This window comes from Rana temporaria, chromosome 5 (genome assembly GCF_905171775.1).
Source record: "Rana temporaria chromosome 5, aRanTem1.1, whole genome shotgun sequence".
NCBI lineage: Eukaryota > Metazoa > Chordata > Amphibia > Anura > Ranidae > Rana > Rana temporaria.
In genome coordinates this window covers 236,725,908-236,745,122 of record NC_053493.1, presented here as the reverse complement: position 1 = coordinate 236,745,122, position 19,215 = coordinate 236,725,908, and the positions used below count along the sequence as shown (strand labels likewise).

Here is a 19,215-nt window from a genome sequence, read left to right as displayed (position 1 = left end):
GAGCCTAAAGTGGAAGGGGTGTGGTTTACAGATGATAGGGCGTGTCTTAAACAGGAAGGGGTGGGTCATATTTAAATTATGGGGGCGCATGAGTTTAGTCAGGCCTAGGGCAGCACAAAACCTAAATACACCTCTGGCTCTGTGAGCTCATTTTATGAAGAACTTTTCAGAAGATTTGTGGAAGAACTTCTCTGCATTTATGAAGATCATGTTTATCATCTAATTCATGGGACTTTATTACCACTTGTTATTTCTTTTAGCAATATAGGATTATTATCCGCACATTTTAGCACTTGCAGCAACACATTCAGCACTGGTTGTGTTCATTGTTATTTATTGCGCTTATCACTCTTTTTTTTTCATTTCACTTGGGTATTTAGATATACTAATATTTATATACATTTAGATTGAGCAGCAATTTTTTATTTATTCATTATCGCCTCTTTTTCACTTGGAGGCGCGAGAGCCCTTTATACATATTTAGAATATAAAAAAAAAAGTCAGTTACTTTGCTGAGTAACTAATTACTTTTTCAATGTAGTAACTGAGTCACTAACGCAATTACTTTTTCGGAGAAGTAATTTGTAACTGTAACTAATTACTTTTTTAAAGTAAGATGAGCAACACTACAAATCACAGGGGAAAAACTCCTAAACTCCAAAGTCATTCACCACTCCACTCAATCACTTATATGAACTTCATTGACTAACCCCTAAATTTAAAGCAGGGCCAACAAATAAAATAGCTGCCCGCTACACTAGTCTTTTACGTTGGTTTGTTTCGCCACTACTAAAACTGTCAGGAGTCAGCGGCTAGAGAAACCAGACACGTAGCTACACAAGGGAACTGAGACCAAACAATGTATATATCCTTAAAGTGGTATTTATTTATAGTGAAACACACAAATACACACCAGCAAACAGTGAACATAAACAAACCCCAAAAGACAAACAAGAACAAAACTCCCAATGCACAAGAACTCCTAACTAGGGATTAGCTCTGGCGTGTTCGCACAGTCCACGTGCAGAGCCCGCCAGGAACTCTGCAGGGCGCTGCGCTAATGACAGGCAGGGAGACATTGTCCCGGTGCTCGGCTGCAGAGATCGGGAAATGTCTCCCTGTCTGTGGTTAGCGCAGCGCCGTGCAGACTTCCTGGCGGCCTCTGCCCGTGGACTGTGCGAATGCGCCGGAGCACATCCCTACTCCTAACAAACGTAACTACTGACAAAGTAACTAAATACAAAACATATACAATGTAATCACAAGGGAATACAGGGATGCAAGGAATAGGAGAAACTAGGTACTAGAGCAGGGAGCAGGAGCAAGGCAGAGAGATACAGGATAGATCAGGCAATCAGGCACAAACTGGTAGCAATGAGGCACTCAGAATCGTGATGCCCCGGGTGAAGGAGTGAAAACATCATGACCCTGAGAGGTAAACTGAAATAACAGCTCAGAACAGACCTGAATCAAAGGTTGTTCTTCACTAAGGCCCCTTTCACACTGGGGTGGGTGATGCGGTGGCAGTATAGCACTGCTAAAAATAGCGGCGCTATACCGTCGGAATTGCCGCGAGATTTGGCCGATAGCGATGCGGTATTAACCCCCGCTAGCGACCGGAAATGGGTTAATACCGCCCACAATGCGCCTTTGCAGAGGCGGATTGCGGGCGGTATTACCGTGGTTTCCCATTGTTTTCAATGGGAAGGAGCGGTATACACACCGCTCCTCTCACTGCTCCAAAGATGCTGTTTGCAGCAGATTTTTTTCTCTCTCGCCAGAGCATCGCCTTAGTATGAAAGCCCTCAGGCTTTCACATTGGGAATGCTGGGCAGGCGTTTTTCAGGTGGTATTTAGGTGCTATTGAAAAACTCCTCAGTGTGAAAGGGGCCTAAGTGAAAATCTACCCTCAACAGCTAAAGCATGTGCTGTCAGAATGCTTCCAAGCAGCTCCTCAGTGAGATCCTGCCAAAGTGAATGACACAAGTTCTTATGCCGCGTACACACCATCACTTTATGTGATGAAAAAAAATGACGTTTTTAAAAACGTCACTTTAATTGACTGTGTGTGGGGGAAAACGTCGTTTTATGTCTTGTAAAAAACGACCAAAAAAAATTGAAGCATGCTTCAATTTTATGTGTCGTTTTTCAAAAGTGCACTTTTTACTTCACAGAAATTGACCGTGTGTAGCAAAAAACGTCGTTTTCTAAGACGTTTTTTCATCCACGCATGCCCAGAAGCTACTTATGAAGCAAGCTTCAATGGTAAAACGTGGTGGAACGTAACCTCACTTTGCTAGAACATTGTGAGAAAACGATGGTGTGTAGGCAACTTCGTCTTTGAAAATTGAAGTTTCAAAAACGTCATTTTTTACTTCACAGAAAGTGTCGTTTTTTTTCATCACATAAAGTGATGGTGTGTATGCGGCATTATCCTCTACTGAAAGTTGCACATGGCAAATAACCTTCACTCTCAGCATATTGACAAAGGAAAGGCAAAAATCCAAAGCAACTGGCTTCCCAAGTGTAGAAGATCTGGTCGTTGGTGGACATCACGATTATGCCAGCGGCTAAGGAGACCAGACACGTAGCTACACAAGGGAACTGAGACCAAACAATGTATATATCCTTAAAGTGATATTTATTTTAGAGTGAAACACACAAATACACACCAGCAAACAGTGAACATAAACAAACCACAAAGACAAACAAGAACCAAACCTCCAATGCACAAGAACTACTAGCAAACCTAACTACTGACAAAGTAACTAAAGAGCTAAACTACTGACTAAATACAAAACATATACAATGTAATGAAAAGGGAATACAGCATTGCAAGGAATAGGAGAAACAAGACTGGGTACTAGGGTAGGGAGCAGGAGGATTCCTAAGAAAGGCGCAGGTTAGCAACATTTGTACCTGTTTAAGGACCTTTGTCCAAAAGCTAGAAAGCATAGAGCTCAACCCCCACATATGAAGTACTTTCCCTCAGAGGGAGCAGCCCCAAAAAACAGGTGCCGGAGTAATTCAGGCAAAGTTGTGCTAGGCCAGTTGGAACCATATACCATCTGGAGACAGATTTGAAGGTCAATTCTAGTGTTAGCGTGTTGGGGGCAAAAAACGCAGCAAAAATTGTGGTAAAAACACGTGGCATTCTGTCTGAAAAATACGCTCAGGTGTGAGTGCAGCCTTAACCATTTAGGTAAGCAGCAGTGTACATGTGTTAATTAAGCCCGGGTTCACACTGATGCAATGCGGGAACCAGTGCGATTCCAGCGCCGTTTGCCGCATCGTATCTCTTCTGTGGGCAGTTCACACTGCCCTCTGCGAACCGCTGCGGGTGTCAATACATTGTTAACAACACCCCCAGTTTAGTTCACAGATAGCAGTGTGAACTGTTAACTCGCACAGGAATCAGATTGCATAGGTGAGAACACTCATGTGATTTGATTCTAGTGCGGGAAAAGTTCCTGCGATTTTTTTCTGTACCAATCCAATGCGAGTTCAGCCATACAATTGTATGGCTGAACTTGCATCTCACAGACATCGCATGAGATCGGCACCACATTAATTAGAAATATATTATTAAAAAAACATTTCTTTAATGACAGTGAGGATGGTAGCAGTGAGCCAGATGCTACACTAGACCAAAGTACAAACACGCATGCTCACAATGCTGAAAATCAGACAACAATAGCAGAACTTGCCCAAAGGGTGGCGGTAAAGAGCAGAAAAAACAAGTAGTACGTCTATTACGTCACTACGTTCGTGTTTGTTGGCTGAAAAAGTCCTGCCATGTGTATGCATATCACGGACAATGTCAATTCAGAGCAAAATCCACGAAAAAGTCTGTTGGAAATCCGATTGTGTGAATGAGGCTTTATTTAAAGGTTCAGCTAAAACTCTTGTAACCCTTCTTGTCACAAGGGCACCCATTTTAACCAATGTAATTCTTCAAAAATATATGACTATAAAGTGTAAAAAAGCATATAAAAAGACAAGAAAGAAAAAATACGACATAAAAAGAAAAAATATTAAAATAAAGAATCAAAATGTGAATTGAAAATAATTATTTGTAAAAAATATACAGAACAAAACTAAAAATAGTATGTTATATAAATAAAAAAAACATGTATATACATATATGTACAGTTGAACCTCGGATTACGAGCATAATCCGTTCCAGGAGTATGCTTGTAATCCAAAGTATTTGTATATCAAAGTGAGTTTTCCCATTGAAGTCAATGGAAAATAAAATAATTTGTTCCACATTGATTTCAACGGGATGCAATACCAAATGTGGACATAGGTGAGGGGGGCGCCACAGAGCGCCGAAAACGTCTGAAAAGGCCTGAGGACACTTTGACTCGGCTCCTGCGCCCCCGTACCTCAGGCCAAATGAGCTACTGCAGGCTAATGTTCAGCTTTTCTCGGCTCCTGCGCCCCCGTACCTCAGGCCAAATGAGGTCCTGCAGGCCTATTTTCGGCTCTGCTTGGCTTCTGCTCCCCCCGTACCTCAGGCCAAATGAGGTACTGCAGGCCTATGTAGCTTGAATTCTGCTCGTCTTGCAAGTAAACACTCGCAAACCGAGTCAGAATAAAAAAAAAAAAGTTGCTTGCAAATCAAAACGCTCTCAAAAAAAGTTACTCTTAAACCGAGGTTCCATTGTATATGGAAAGTGTTCATATTGTTACAGGGATGACAGGAAAAGATTTATCACGATCTTCACATACCTGGATGCACCCAGAACATATTTAAGAGAATGTATCATACTATATGTCAAACACAATGTATCAAAATATATAAAAAAAATGCATTATAAATGGCTGGGATCATAACTGATATTTTCAACAGACAGTTTAGTACACGAGCATTATTCATTCTTAACATCAATTGTCAACTCTAGCAGAGGTTTGTTCTTGAAAAGGGTTTCCATATCCCCCCAAAAAATTGTACTGTTTTATTCTCAATAAAATATTTGAAAAGAGAAAAGGTTTCCATAGCAGATACATCCTGTGAAACGCCTGTAGAATTGATAACAGCATTCTTGAATACTGACACTAGATGGCAGCATAACATCTCTCGCACGCCAGAATCCTCAGAGAGCCCTCTTGAATGTAGAGAAAGTGAAATGTAAACAGGAAGAGCAGCTGAGGGGGGGAGGAGCGTGCAGAGGGACCCAGCTTGGGAGAGGTGCATGCTGTCACATGAACTAGACAGGCTCTGTCAGCGAACTACGATCTCTGCTTTGGTCGCATCTGATCCTGGAGCTGTTGCTTTGGTGTCAGCCTGCTAGTACACTGCTGTCCCCCGAGTGTTGTGTACACTTGTCCCTTCTTCCTCTGCACTCCTCTAGCATGTGCTAACTCTGTAACCTGTCCTCCTCCTCCTTCCTTCTGTAACGTATCCATGTTTCTGGCTGGCTGAGTCCTGCTGAAGTCTCTTCCTTTATTTCTTCCCTCTGTCTTCTTCACTCACCCAGTGATCTCCTTCCTGGGGCATCTGTCAGTCTTCCTTGGGTATTGCCCTCATCTACCCTCACTGAGCCCCCATTTCCCCCTGTGTGCCATCCCTTTCTTCAGGCTGGACATCCTCACGCAATCCGTCATGCTGCTGCTGGCCGCTGCCTTCCTAGTGGCGTTTGTGTTGCTGCTGTATATGGTGTCTCCGCTCATCAGTCCCAAACCCCTAAAACTGGCAGGTGCACATATAGTGGTGAGTCTGGTCTGACCTTTAATTGTCACTTTTTTGTGTTTGCAGGTTGTGCTTTTATTGTACATATAGGACAGTAAAAGGAACCAGGGGTCTCCAAACTTCGGGCGGAGGGCCAGATGTGGCACTTTACTTGTCTTTATCTGGCCCTTCCGGTACTATTCCAGCCACTGAAGCCGAAGCTGGGGTAAAATACCTTCGAATAACACCAGAGATGAGTAACTAGTCTCCCAATTACAACAATGATGGGGCACGGTTCCTCCCACTGACACCAGTGATATCATATTTTACTCCCACTTACCACCAAGCCTATGGCATTGTTTACATCCACTGATGCCAGAGCATTTTCAACTCCCACTGTCTACCAAGCCTACTGCATTGTTTACATCCACTGATGCCAGGGCATTTTCAACTCCCACTGTCTACCAAGCCTACTGCATTGTTTACATCCACTGATGCCAGGGCATTTTCAACTCTCACTGACCACCAAGCCTATGGCATTGTTTACATCCACTGATGCCAGGGCATTTTCAACTCTCACTGACCACCAAGCCTATGGCATTGTTTACTTCCACTGATGCCAGGGCTTTATTAACTCTCACTGAATGCCAAGCCTATGTCATTGTTTACATTCACTGATGCCAGGGCATTTTCAACACCCACTGTCCACCAAGTCTATGGCATTTACATCCACTGATGCCAGGGCATTTCAACTTCCACTGTCCACCAAGCCTATGGCATTGTTTACATCCACTGATGCCAGGGCATTTTCAACTTGAATACCAAGCCTAAAGCATTTACATTCACTGATGCCAGGGCATTTTCAACTCTCACTGACCACCAAGCCAATGGCATTGTTTACATCCACTGATGCCAGGGCATTTTCAACTCTTACTGACCACCAAGCCAATGGCATTGTTTACATCCACTGATGCCAGGGCATTTTCAACTTGAATACCAAGCCTATAGCATTTACATCCACTGATGCCAGGGCATTTTCAACTCCCACTGTCCACCAAGCTTATGGCACTGTTTACATCCACTGATTCCAGGGCATTTTGAACTCTCACTGACCACCAAGCCTATGGCATTCTTTACATCCGCATTGTTTACATCCACTGATGCCAAGGCATTTTCAACTCTCACTGAACACCAAGCCTATGGCATGGTTTGCATCCCCTGATGCCAGGGAATTTTCAACACCCATTGACCACCAAGCCTATGGCATTGCTTACATCCACTGAAGTCAGGGCATTTTCAGCTCTCACTGAACACCAAGCCTATGGCATTGTTTACATACATTGATGCCAGGGCATTTTCAACACCCACTGACCACTAAGCCTATGGCATTGTTTACGTTCACTGATCCCAGTACTCTCACTGTCCACCAAGCCTATGGCACTGTTTGCATCAACTGATGCCGGGGCATTTTCCCAGTGGCCATAGTGTGGCCCCCCCAAAACTTGAAAGGCAGTAAACTGGCCCTTTGTTTTGAAAGTTTGGAGACCCCTAGTGTAGACTATAGCTTCTACCTTTGCTGATTTATTTCTGAACATGTTTGCTTTTGTGTTGTCATCTTTTATAGTGGTGGTAAAGTCCTAGCTAAAAAAAAAAAAAACTGGTCCCTCTGCAGGTTGCATACTAGTACAGTAGATTATGAGACTTATGTGCAAACAGAGCCCTCCTGCGCAGCGCTGTCATGGGTCGCCTAACGCTTCCATCTTTGCCTGGTCTTCCAGGTTGTATCTTGGGCAGCTTGAATAGCCAGGCTGCAGCGACGTCACTCCTGCACATGGGCTGAGGCACACAGAGCGGGCATTAAATGTGATCTGAACTGCACATGTGCAGTTCTGATCACAATACCCGCTGACAGGCTGGGGGACATTTATGACTGAGGAGACCACCCGGGTCTCTTCTGATATATATATTAGAAAAAAAAATACGGCCGCATTCACACCTGAGCGTAGCGTTTTCGGTCGTTTTTTTCTGGTGTTTTGTCGCGCGTATTAACACGTATTCGCGCGTTTGCATACAGCGTTGTCCGACGTTTTTGAACTTCATCGTTTTTTATTTTAGCCAATAGGAAAAATGCTCATCTCTTTCATCATTTGTTGCTATGTTTGTAGATTTTTTTTATCTTCTTCCAGGGTGAATATTCTATTTCACAGAACAGATTAAAGCGACAAAACGCCCGTAGAAATGCTCGTTGTCGCGCTAGACGCTTGAATCGAGCATTTTCATTAGTTTCTATGGAAATACAAACGTTAAATGCACAAATCACCCCTCTTCGCGCGACAAAAAAGGGTTCAGACCTTTTATGAGCTTCAGGCGTTCGGCTTCAGGAGTTTTGGAGTGGAGATGTGAACCATCTCCATTGAGAATAATGTATATTTTTCCCCTCTAGCCTTTTATAGCTTCAGGCTACAAAACGCTCAGGTGTGAATGCAGCCTACCTGTCAGTAGATTTTAGATAGCATGACTTTACTATCACTTTAAAGAGAAACCTCACCCTCCTAATAAATCTCCTACTGCTTCCCACTTTTTTTTTCCTCGCTGTAATAATGGCAGAGCCAGCATTGTCTTTTCTCGTCCTGCTACAGCTCCTATTGTGTTCCACCATCTTCGTTGTTTATATCACGCAGAGCCAGCTGCCTCTTCCTGCTTCTTGCAGCTGGCACCCAGTTTATGCGCTGCCAGGTCATGAAGGTGCAGACGGGGATCTGACACTATATGACAGCTTGCTAATTATTCTATGAATGGAGGATAGTAATGCCTCCTCGTATATTGACATCACATATCCCAGCATGCATTACTTTTCATCCGTTCATAGAACCGTGTGTAAACTGACATGGCGTCAGAGCTTCTTGCCTAGGCTATAATAGTAGCAGGGGGGCTGAGCAAGTAGCAAAAATGACAAGGAAAGGTAGAAGAAAAATAATTCAAAGCTTGGCTTTTGTAGGAAGTGAGAAGTTAGAATGGTGGCAAGTTTAATTTGTTGAGTGAATTTTTTCCTTTAGCCTTATTACTACTACTAATACTACTGAGGCCAATGTCTGGTTAGGTAGTGGGGTACTTTGTCGCAGTAAGTGGGCTTAGCACTATATGACCATAATAGTGTGACCAAACCCCCCCCCCCCCCCCCTTTTTTTTTTTTTTTTATATGTTCAGGTGTTTTTAACTAGCCTTGCAGGATAAATGTCATTCTTGAATGTGTGCGCTGTAATCTGTTTTGTAGTGGGACACACATGGATTACACTCTTATGGCCCGTACACACGATCCGAATATCGTCCGAAAAATGTTGTCTGAGGAAGAATCGTACGATAATCGGATCGTTCGTACAGAGCTTTTGAGAGCTGATCATGACAGTTCATCCCATATTATTTTATCAGACATGCACGAAAATATTTCTCTTACGGTTCCAGATTGTACGATTTTCGTTTAGTCAGTACAGTTGTCCGAAAATACAATATAAATGCATTACACCATCACAATTTTCATGACTTTAATAACCTATTTAATTTCTACTTGCGACTATTAAGCGAAAAAAGTCGTACGATATTCAGTTCATGTGTACGGTGCATTAGAGACCCTTTAAAAAAACAGGTTAGCAATACCAACTCCTGTATTTATATCCCAACAGGTTCTCTAGCAAGCAATTATCCAGGACCGTGTGCCTTTTTTATTATGAAATTTCAGCTAAAGCAGCTTCTTGGTTTTGAAAAGCATGGGGAAGGGTTGGAATTTATGTTAGGCTTTGTTTCTCTTCGTGCTTTGCAGGGGAATTGCCTAATTGCTTGAATGTCACTGGAGCAGAAATTCAGAGTTTCCTAAACGGGGCTACATCGGTAAAAACCTGACCAAGATTTTAACCTTCCCTGGTATATCCAATACTAAAAGTGTTGTCTGGAGTTACACTGTACATTGCTTCAAATACGATTATGTACTGAGAGAAGTATGTGGGCTACCATTGTGTCTGGCTTCTAGATAAACTAGGTATCTAGCTGCCGTGGTGATCTAGTGGTTCAAGTACTTTCTGTCATGTGAATCCAGCAGCTTCAGTCACAAGCCTGGACCCAAGTATGCAAGTCAAATGTTCACTTGAAGTATACATATTCTGGATCTGTTATTTGCCATACATGGTAGAATGGGAAAGCAAATGGAACATACCCTTAATACTTTAAATAAATAAGAAAACAACAGACAACTTGTTGGATGATAAAAGGCCGCAAGTGTTTATTATTGGTTTCAAAGGGTAAATAGTTAAATAATTTAAATATTTACATAAATAAATAACCTTAAAATAAGCCTTAGGCTGGGTTCACACTACTACACTACTTTCATCCTACTTTGCTCTGATACATTGGTCCTACATTTATCCTACATTGGTCCTACATCCATCCTACTTTCATGAACAGGATACTACTTTGGTCCGACTTCAATGATATTCAATGGGCCTGAAGTAGGATCAATGTAGGACCAAAAGTAGTACAGGGAGCATTTTCAAAGTCGGACCGACTTGTGTAGGACGCTACAAGACGCTCTCATAGGGAAACATTGAACACAGAGCAAAGTAGGATGAAAGTAGTGTAGTAGTGTGAACCCAGCCTTAAAGCTAACCTAGCCACTACGGCCCAGGCTGCCAATAAAAATTACCCAGCTTACACAAAGACCATAGCACCAGCTGATAAACATATTTATTATTATAACACATACTCATGTAATATAAATAAAAGCTAGTCCCCCTTTGATAAACAAAGGTGACCCTACCATATAACAAACACTGCGACAAAGTTATATATGTGAAAAAAGGGGGGGGGTGGGGAAAGAACACCACAGCTCCTAAGTCTTCTGAGGCGAATGAGCCTGAGCTGAACGGAACCCCATTTAAATAGCCCAGAATCTGACCAGTTCAAACTGGGTTTTCCCGGGCTTTCTACCCCAGGCTACAGAGGTCATCTGTCGGGCAATGAGCCCGCCAAAATTCCCCTGCAGTAAGAGGTCAACTGCAGGGCAAAAGAGCCCGCCAATTCACCTGAGGGAAAAAATTGCTCCCTCAGGGAAAAAATGGACCCATAAGGATCCATCGCTTTCCCATGAGGAAAAGGGGGGCAAAGGCTGCCTACCCCCTTTTCCTATCATTATGAGTAGTGCCGTCTGTCTTCAAGTGTTTACCATACAGTAAAGTATAGTCTGATGTAGCATGATGACCAGCATAGAGTATGTCTGGTGGCAATTGCACAGCCACACTGCTTTTACTAGCAATATGTCATCTTTTTTACAGGTTTTGAAAGACAGGCTTTTTACATGTTGTTTTTAGGAAAAAAATGCATGCGTTTGCACCTTCCTAATTTTTCCAAAGGTTTTTTTCTGTATTGTGCAGTTCATGCATTAATATGCCTCAATTAAAAAAGCAATATGCATTTCCATTCACCTTTGTGGCAGATCCATTTTGGAAGAATTGCTGCATGCAGGAATTTTGAAGCAATACAATAAAAGAAAATAAATAATTGAGAATCATACCATGAAATAACTTGCAGTATGTGAATCGCATGCACCCCTGCTACAGAAAATGCCTTTGGTATACGCATACACAGTGGCGTGAAATGCATTACAACACATGAAAGTTAAAAAATACTTGTGTGTTTGTGAGGAAGTGTAAATGAGCCATAAGTCTTTAAAGTTCAATTGAGCTTCCAGTTTAAATCGGCTAAATTGGATGAACCTGACTGTGTGTACTCTGGCAGAAGAATGACAGGTGAATGACAGCTGGTGTAGGACACAAAAAAGGTCTGGGCTGGCAATGCACAGTGGTATATCTGTAATATGCTAAAAAGGTCTGGGCTGGCAATGCACAGTAGTATATCTGTAATATGCTAAAAAGGTCTGGGCAGGCAATGACTAGCAAAGTTCAGGGCAGGCAGTTGAAGTCCACGAAAGTAGCAAGGGTATTTTATTTATTTATTGAAATGCTTATATCAATAAGTCTTGCACACGTGCCTCGATGCGCTTTTGCTTCATGTGTGATTCTTGTTGCTGGTCCAATTGATTGTTCTGGTGGAGACAAGCCATGACAGTACCTGAAACAAGATTGCAGACGGTTTAGTCTTCTCTCCCCTGGAGCAGCATGTGAAGCTTCTTGACATTGAGGGTTAGGCTAATGAAGTTTGAATAAGGCTCCTCCTGTCTGAAGGGTCAATCCTTAAGCAGGAAGGTGTGAGCTGAGACCAATTGTCTGGCTACTGATCAGAATGCCATGGGAAGGGCAAGGCAGCAGAGAGTAAGTGCTGTGAAGTCAAGAGGCATATGTAATGTCATGTTGCCTGGTTTTTGAGCTGCAAGCTGTTGCTGGGGAAAGCGGCCACATCCTGTTGTGCGGCAACTAAAGCACAGCCCGCTTTAGGGAGGAGACATGCTGCATCCTGTTGCTTTGCAACCATGACGCAAGCCACCACTAATCCAGAAGCAGACAGCAATGGCTGTCAGGAAATGGGCAGGTTTGCAGGCTGCCTGTGGAAGCGGAGCATATAGCTCTGAAATCGGCAAAGCTTATGTTCTCTGCTGATTAAAGCACTCAAGCAGCAGGGGGCATTGCAGGCCTTTACCAGAGAGCTTACAACTTCCCCACCCAGAGAAAGGGTCCCACTCTGCAGCATGGTAGGGGAATATAGGCTTTCTACTGTTTTCTTTAATAAAAACTTAAAAAAATAACTGTAAGGCTTTAAACATAACGAGGGAAAATTTAACAAGAAGTGGTACAAGCATAATGTTTGCACCACTCTTCTAAACTTTCAGAATGGAGCAGATGCTGCTTCTAATTAATAAAAGGGGGGTGGGGGGACGGTCAATTCTCTGTTCTGTTGTGGCTGTGGCACAGAGAACAGGAGAGCCTGAGCTGCATGCTCTGACCTCTCTGCCTTTCCAAACACCCACCCTTCCTTGGCTGGGCGGGAGAAGGAGGAAAGTTACTAACCCTGCAGGCTCTGCTTGTGTAGTGCAATCTCTGCACAGCCAGATAGAGGGATGTGAACTGTGTAAACTAAAGCCTAGTACACACTATCAGAAAATCGTACCATAAATACAGCTTTCAAAACGATCGTATGATAATCTGATCATTAGTACACCAATTTTCGAGAGCCGATCACGACAATTCATCCGAAGGGACAAACTCTAACTAACTTTTTTTTTTTTTTGTACGATCTTCCTTCGGCACAGTTTTTATCCAAAAATACAATAGAAATCGAATTCAATACATTACTTCCGAAGTTGTTTTCTGCCGTATGAGAATTTTCTTAAATTGAATAATCTCCTTTTTTGATATGCAGACTAGCATGCAAAAAAACTAAACTGACCATCATTCGTCTGATATTCTCATTGTGCGTGACCCTTAACAGCTCATGTCCCGTACCCCAGGTCAGACTTGGCAGAGATCTGTAGAAGTTTTCTGTATGGTGCAGTTTAGTGAAATAGAAACTGGTGCGGGTGGTGCAGATCGACTTAAAACAGGTGTAATGCCTAGTACACACGCGGAAAAAAATGCTGCTTTCGAATCGCTCATGAGATAATCTGATTGATTGTACAGATTTTGAGAGCCGATCACAACAGTGTATGCAGAATTATCGAAAGGGGCAAACGCTAAAGTTTTCCTCATACGATACCAAAACAAATTTTTTTTTTTTTTTTTTTTTTTTTAATCCGTACAGTATTTGTAGTAAACAAAATGGAAGACCAAGACTGCACAGAATACATTACATCACTTCCGAAGTTGTATTCTGTCAATCAAGCTTTTTTAGTAACTTTAATTTTCTGAGACTACCATACAAAAAAAGATGATCATTCATCCAATATTCTCATTGTGTGTACAGGCCTTGACTGTGTATTTATTGTGGAGCACACTACTGCCAACAGTTCTGCCCAGGAAGCTTAATTGATTCCTCTGCATTTATTTTTTATGCATCTGAAATGTATTTAGTTGATTTTAAAATGAAGGTTCAGTTGGGCTTTAAAATGATATTACTGTATGTTATGGGGTAAAAAAAAGTGGGAATATTAGCTACCCTACATGTGTTTTTGTATGCATGGTATTTAGCTACATTTAGACTGGCTTCTAGTTACAACTGAAGTAGGACAACCAGAAGTGTGCCAATTCAGTTTTGAGGCGCCTGACTCAATTTTTACACCATCCCTGTAGATTTTTAGATTGCTGATGAGCCCTACTTGCAGCACGGAATATACAGGTCCTGATTTGCCTCTTTAAATATGGAGAGTGCTAGTCTTCCCTTCCCTTTGTTTCAGAATAATAATAAAAAAAAAACGAAAAAAAGCTGGCTATAAAGGGTAGAAATGTAAGTTAATTTGTTTGACTATTTATGCAACACTCCCACAAGAACTACTGGTAAAGTGTTACTAATACGTGTTTTTTTTTTTTTTTTTTTTTTTTTTCCTAATAGGTGACTGGTGGTTCCAGCGGTATTGGAAAATGTATTGCCATTGAATGCTTTAAGCAGGGCGCTTTTATTACTTTAGTAGCGCGTGATGAGGTAAAAATAAATGTTGTTGTTTTCAGATTTGCAATTGGTCAGGTTTCTGCATGAATTATGTATTGTATTTTTAATGCATTATGTTAAAATTGCACTGAACTGATGCCGCGTACACACGATCATATTTCGGCATGAAAAAAAACGCTGTTTTTCCAACGTCATCATTAAAACAACGTTGCCCACACACCATTGTTTTTTTTTAAATGCTCTAGCAAAGCGAGGTGATGTACAACACGTACGACGGCACTATAAAGGGGAAGTTCCATGCGGATGACGCCACCCTTTGGGCTGCTTTAGCTGATTCCGTGTTAGTAAAAGACGATTCGCGATTTTCTGTCTGTTGCAGCGTGATGAATGTGTTTACTCCATTATGAATGGTAGTTTTACCAGAACGTGCGCTTCCATCTCATAACTTGCTTCTGAGCATGCGTGGGTTTTTAACGTCATTTTAGCCCACACACGATCATGTTTTACAACCCAAAAAACGACATTGTTTAAACATTGTTTAAAAAATGCAGCATGCTCGAAAAAATTTTTTGTCGTTTTTCAGAAGCCGAAAAATGATGTGAAGCCCACACACGATCATTTTAAATGACATTTTTTTAAAATGACGTTTTTTTCATGCCGAAAAATGATCGTGCGTACGCGGAATGAGAATCTATGATCACAAAATGATGATCTAGCCAAATATATACATTAGGGTGTATCTAAAACCAAGCAGCTTGCTATAGGCGTCTCAATACTTTTCACAATATAGTGTATCTGGTGCATTCACATTATGAAGAAATTAAGAAAAAGGGTCTGGTGCGTCCCTGTTCACCGATTCTGGTTAAAATTTTTGCCTGAATTTGCACCTGAATCAGAACCACAAGACCACAAAATGCACAAGACCCTTTCTAAATCTGGACCACAGCCATCCTGGAGCTGTATAAACCAGCTGCATTAAGAGCCGGTCACACTCTCCTGTCATGCGAATTGGATGCAAAGCCAAAGTAATGGGGGGGGGGGTGTAGGGGTAACATTTTAACTCCTTTGTGCCTGTGTTATAGCGTGGACCTACTTTGCTGGCGGACACTTCGGACAATTTTGACACATTTTTGGGACCATTGTCATTTTCACAGCAAAAATGCATTTAAAATGCATTGTTTTCTGTTAAAATGACAATTGCAGTTTGGGAGTTAACCACAGGGGGCGCTGATGGGTTTATGTGTGACCTGAAGTGTGTTTACAACTGTAGGGGGGTGTGGCTGTAGGTGGGATGTCATCGATTGTGTCCCCCTATAAAAGGGATCACACGATCGATGACGCCGCCACAGTGAAGAACGGGGAAGCTGTGTTTACACACAGCTCTCCCCGTCCTTCAGCTCCGGGGACCGATCGCGGGACTCCAGTGGCGATCCGCGGTCCCGGAGCTTCGCGCCCGTGACCCACGGCTGGGTACTAGCACATGACGTACCTGTACGTGCATGTGCCCAGCTGTGCCATTCTGCCGACGTATATGTGCAGGAGGCGGTCCTTAAGTGGTTAAAGGAACAATAATACATTTTTGCATGATTATATACAATGTAAAATGAAAACAGATTTGTTTTACTTGCTTGCCTTTTACTATTATGAATGAAATGTACATATGTGTGTTTATGGCGCAATGCTTCAGTCCAGACAGGTCTGCAGTAACTTGAAAAATTGATGAATATGCATGCTGGTGGACTTCAACCTGTATTAACAAATAAGCTTCTTGAACTTTACTGACCTCTTGCCTGTCAACTAAACATCTGCTTCGGAACATATAGCCGTATCTGGCTGGGTCTTTCTGTGCATGTTGATTCTCTTGTTTTTCTTGTTGCAGAGCAAACTGCTGCAAGCCAAAAAGGAAATCGAAAAGTATGCTATAAATGACAAACAGGTAAGCTTATGAGGAAATGATTGTGAAATAACTTGCTGAGTATTTTATTGGCACTGTGAAAAAAGAACCCGTCGACACGTGAAAATACAGTGGGTATAGAAAAGCATCACCCCCCCCCCCCTTTTAAAATCAAATTTTGTTGCTTTGCAGCCTGAAATGAAGACCTCCTTTGTTTTATCCAGCTGTATTTACTAAGTGCAGTGTATCACATACAAGTGAAAGCTATAACCTCAACATATCCATGTTAAAAAAATAAAAAAAAAGAATCGCTGAGTTGAAAAAAGTCACCCCCCTCTTGTAAAAATGGCTTGTAAACTCGATTGTGTGCCACTGAGAAGGTGATTGGCTATACATAAAGCCATTTGACTTTTAGCTCTGGTCATTTTAATTGGCTTGGCAAAAAAGCGATTTTCCTGGAGCATTTCAAGGGCTTTATCAACGCCTAGAAGCACAGTAAAGTCTATTAAGAAGTGGAAGATATTTGGTACAACACAGACCCTCCCTGGACAGGACGTTGCTCCAAACTGGATGAAAGAGCCAGGAGGAAACTGGTCAGAGAGACTACCAAGAGGCCTATGGCAACTCTAGAGCAGTTGCATGAATTTATGACAGAGTGGTCATTGTGTGCATGTGACAACGGTATCACAAATTCTCCACATTTGCATTGAGAGGGTTTCGCGAAAAAAAGCCACTCAAAGGCCACATGCAGTCATGAAGAGTGTTACCAAAAATGCACCTTCTGAGGAAAATACTGAAGCCACATGGGGAAAAAAATGTGTTTTGGTCAGGTGAATGATTTGGCCTCAAAACCAAATGATATTTCTGGTGGAAATCCAATAAAGCTCACTGTCTAGATTACACTATTCCTACAGTAAAGCATGGAGGTGGTAATATCCTGGAAGGGGAAAATGGATGGTGCAAAAAATGTTAAAACAGCAAATATGACCACATAGTGGTTGAAGGAGAAAAAGGTGAATGTTCTTGTATGGCCTAGTCAGACTTTTTCCTACACAATCGGAGCAGCTTTTCATTGGACTTATAGTTGCACTTTATATATTTTGGGCCAGATTCTCAGAGGAGATACGACGGCATATCTCCAGATACGCCGTTGTATCTCTGAGTCCGGCCGGTCGTATCTTTGCGCCTGATTCTTAGAATCAGTTACGCATAGATATCTATTAGATCCGACAGGCGTAAGTCTCTTACGCTGTCGGATCGTAACTGCATATTTACGCTGGCCGATAGGGGCGTGTACGTTAATTTACGCGTCAAAATATGTAAATCGGCTATATACGCAAATTCACGAACGTACGCCCGGCCGACGCAGTACAGTTAGGCTGTTTACGTTAGGCTTTTCCCGGCGTATAGTTACTCCTGATATATGGTGGCGTAAGTGCGGCGTACCAATGTTAAGTATAGCCGTCGTTCCCGCGTCGAAATTTGAAAAAGTTAAGTCGTTTGCGTAAGTCGTCCGTGAATGGGGCTGGACGTCATTTACGTTCACGTCGAAACCAGTGACGTCCTTGCGGCGTACTTTGGCGCAATGCACACTGGGAAATTCCATGGACGTTCGGGGGAAAACGTCAATCACGTCGGGTCAAGCCTGATTTACATAACACACGCCCACCTCTTCACAATTTGAATTAGGCGGGCTTACGCCGGCCTATTTACGCTACGCCGCCGCAACTTTTTTTTTTGAGAATACGGCACTTGCCTGTAAAAGTTGCGGAGGCGTAACGTAAATAGGATACGTTACGCCCGCACAAAGTTACGCCATTCTACGTGAATCTACCCCTTTATTTACAACTGTAGTGGCGCGAGGTATCCTTAATATTTCTCATGGTTTAGTTGGAGCCCAAACTTAGTGTAGATATGCAAAATTAATAGACATATCCCAACATACTAAAGGCTGTAATTAAAGCAAACGGTGGTTCATCAAAATGCTGACACAAGGGGGTGATCCTTTTTTCAGATCTGTGATTCTTCTTCTTCTTCTTTTTTTTTTTTTTTTTTTTTTTTGTCTCATGTTGGTGTTATATCTTTTACTTGAATGGTATAAGTTTCACTGTGTAAATATAGCTGTATAAAACAAACTGCCTGTCTTCATTTCAGGCTGCAAAGCAGAGTTTTATAGCAGAAACTATGAAATTTTTTTGGCTTTTAAAAAAAAAAAAAAAATTCCCCTCTTTCTTTCAAAAAAATATATAAATTTTGGTTAGTGTTGCATGACCGAGTAATTGTTAGTCAAAGTATCACAGTGCTAAAAACTGAAAAAATGCCCAGGACGGGAAGATTTAACATGCTAGTCTTCAAGTGGTTAATTACACTGCCATTTTTGGCCCGAAAATTAGTTTAAACCACCAAACAATAGAAAATGGTGGTAGTTCCTAATTTATGTCACAATATTGTATTGCAACAGCTTATCAAATGCAAATATTGAGTAAAAAATATCCAAGTTAATTTTAGTCCAGACAGAAGCAATATATTACCCACTTTTTGGTAAATTATTAAAGATAAAGTTTGTGTTCAGTAAATGGATGCAAAACATGTCAAGTCTTACTATTGTGTGTGCCTATGAAATGGCATTGAACTTCAGTTCAATTATTCCTAGGCAATGTTTTTAAAAAACCTTACAGGTCATCATTTTGGAGTTAACCATTTATGGCCCTAGAATTCTTGCACTCGCTCTGGTGTGAGCAGCAATATAACGTGTGCAGTGCCACAGATGTTTTTTTGTATGTAGTCGCACCTGACATGTGCATTTACTTATATACAGTATCTCACAAAACTGAGTACACCCCTCACATTTTTGGAAATATTTGATTATATCTTTTCATGTGACAACACTGAAGAAATTATACTTTGCTACAATGTAAAGTAGTGAGTGTACAGCTTGTATAACAGTGTAAATTTGCCTTTCCCTTCAAAACAACTCCACACAACTATTATTTTTTTATTTTTTTATGCCCTTTATTGCCATCACATAGACCAAAAGCCCCCTAGGTTAAAGTGGAGCTCCACCCATAAATATAAAATTGCATCAGTAGTTTTAAAAAAATGT

General features: G+C 41.7%; 1 protein-coding gene across 1 annotated transcript in view; it reads left to right on the top strand.

Annotated features, from left to right (window-relative positions):
• Positions 1–5,142: 5,142 nt before the first annotated feature.
• KDSR (3-ketodihydrosphingosine reductase) overlaps positions 5,143–19,215 on the top strand; it is a 37,304-nt gene continuing 23,231 nt past the window's right edge. Inside the window, exons 1-4 of the mRNA XM_040353607.1 lie at positions 5,143–5,194; positions 5,584–5,716; positions 14,162–14,251; positions 16,098–16,154. Coding sequence (XP_040209541.1) covers positions 5,609–5,716; positions 14,162–14,251; positions 16,098–16,154 — 255 coding nt within the window. The 5' untranslated portion in view covers positions 5,143–5,194; positions 5,584–5,608. The remainder of the gene's footprint in view (positions 5,195–5,583; positions 5,717–14,161; positions 14,252–16,097; positions 16,155–19,215) is intronic.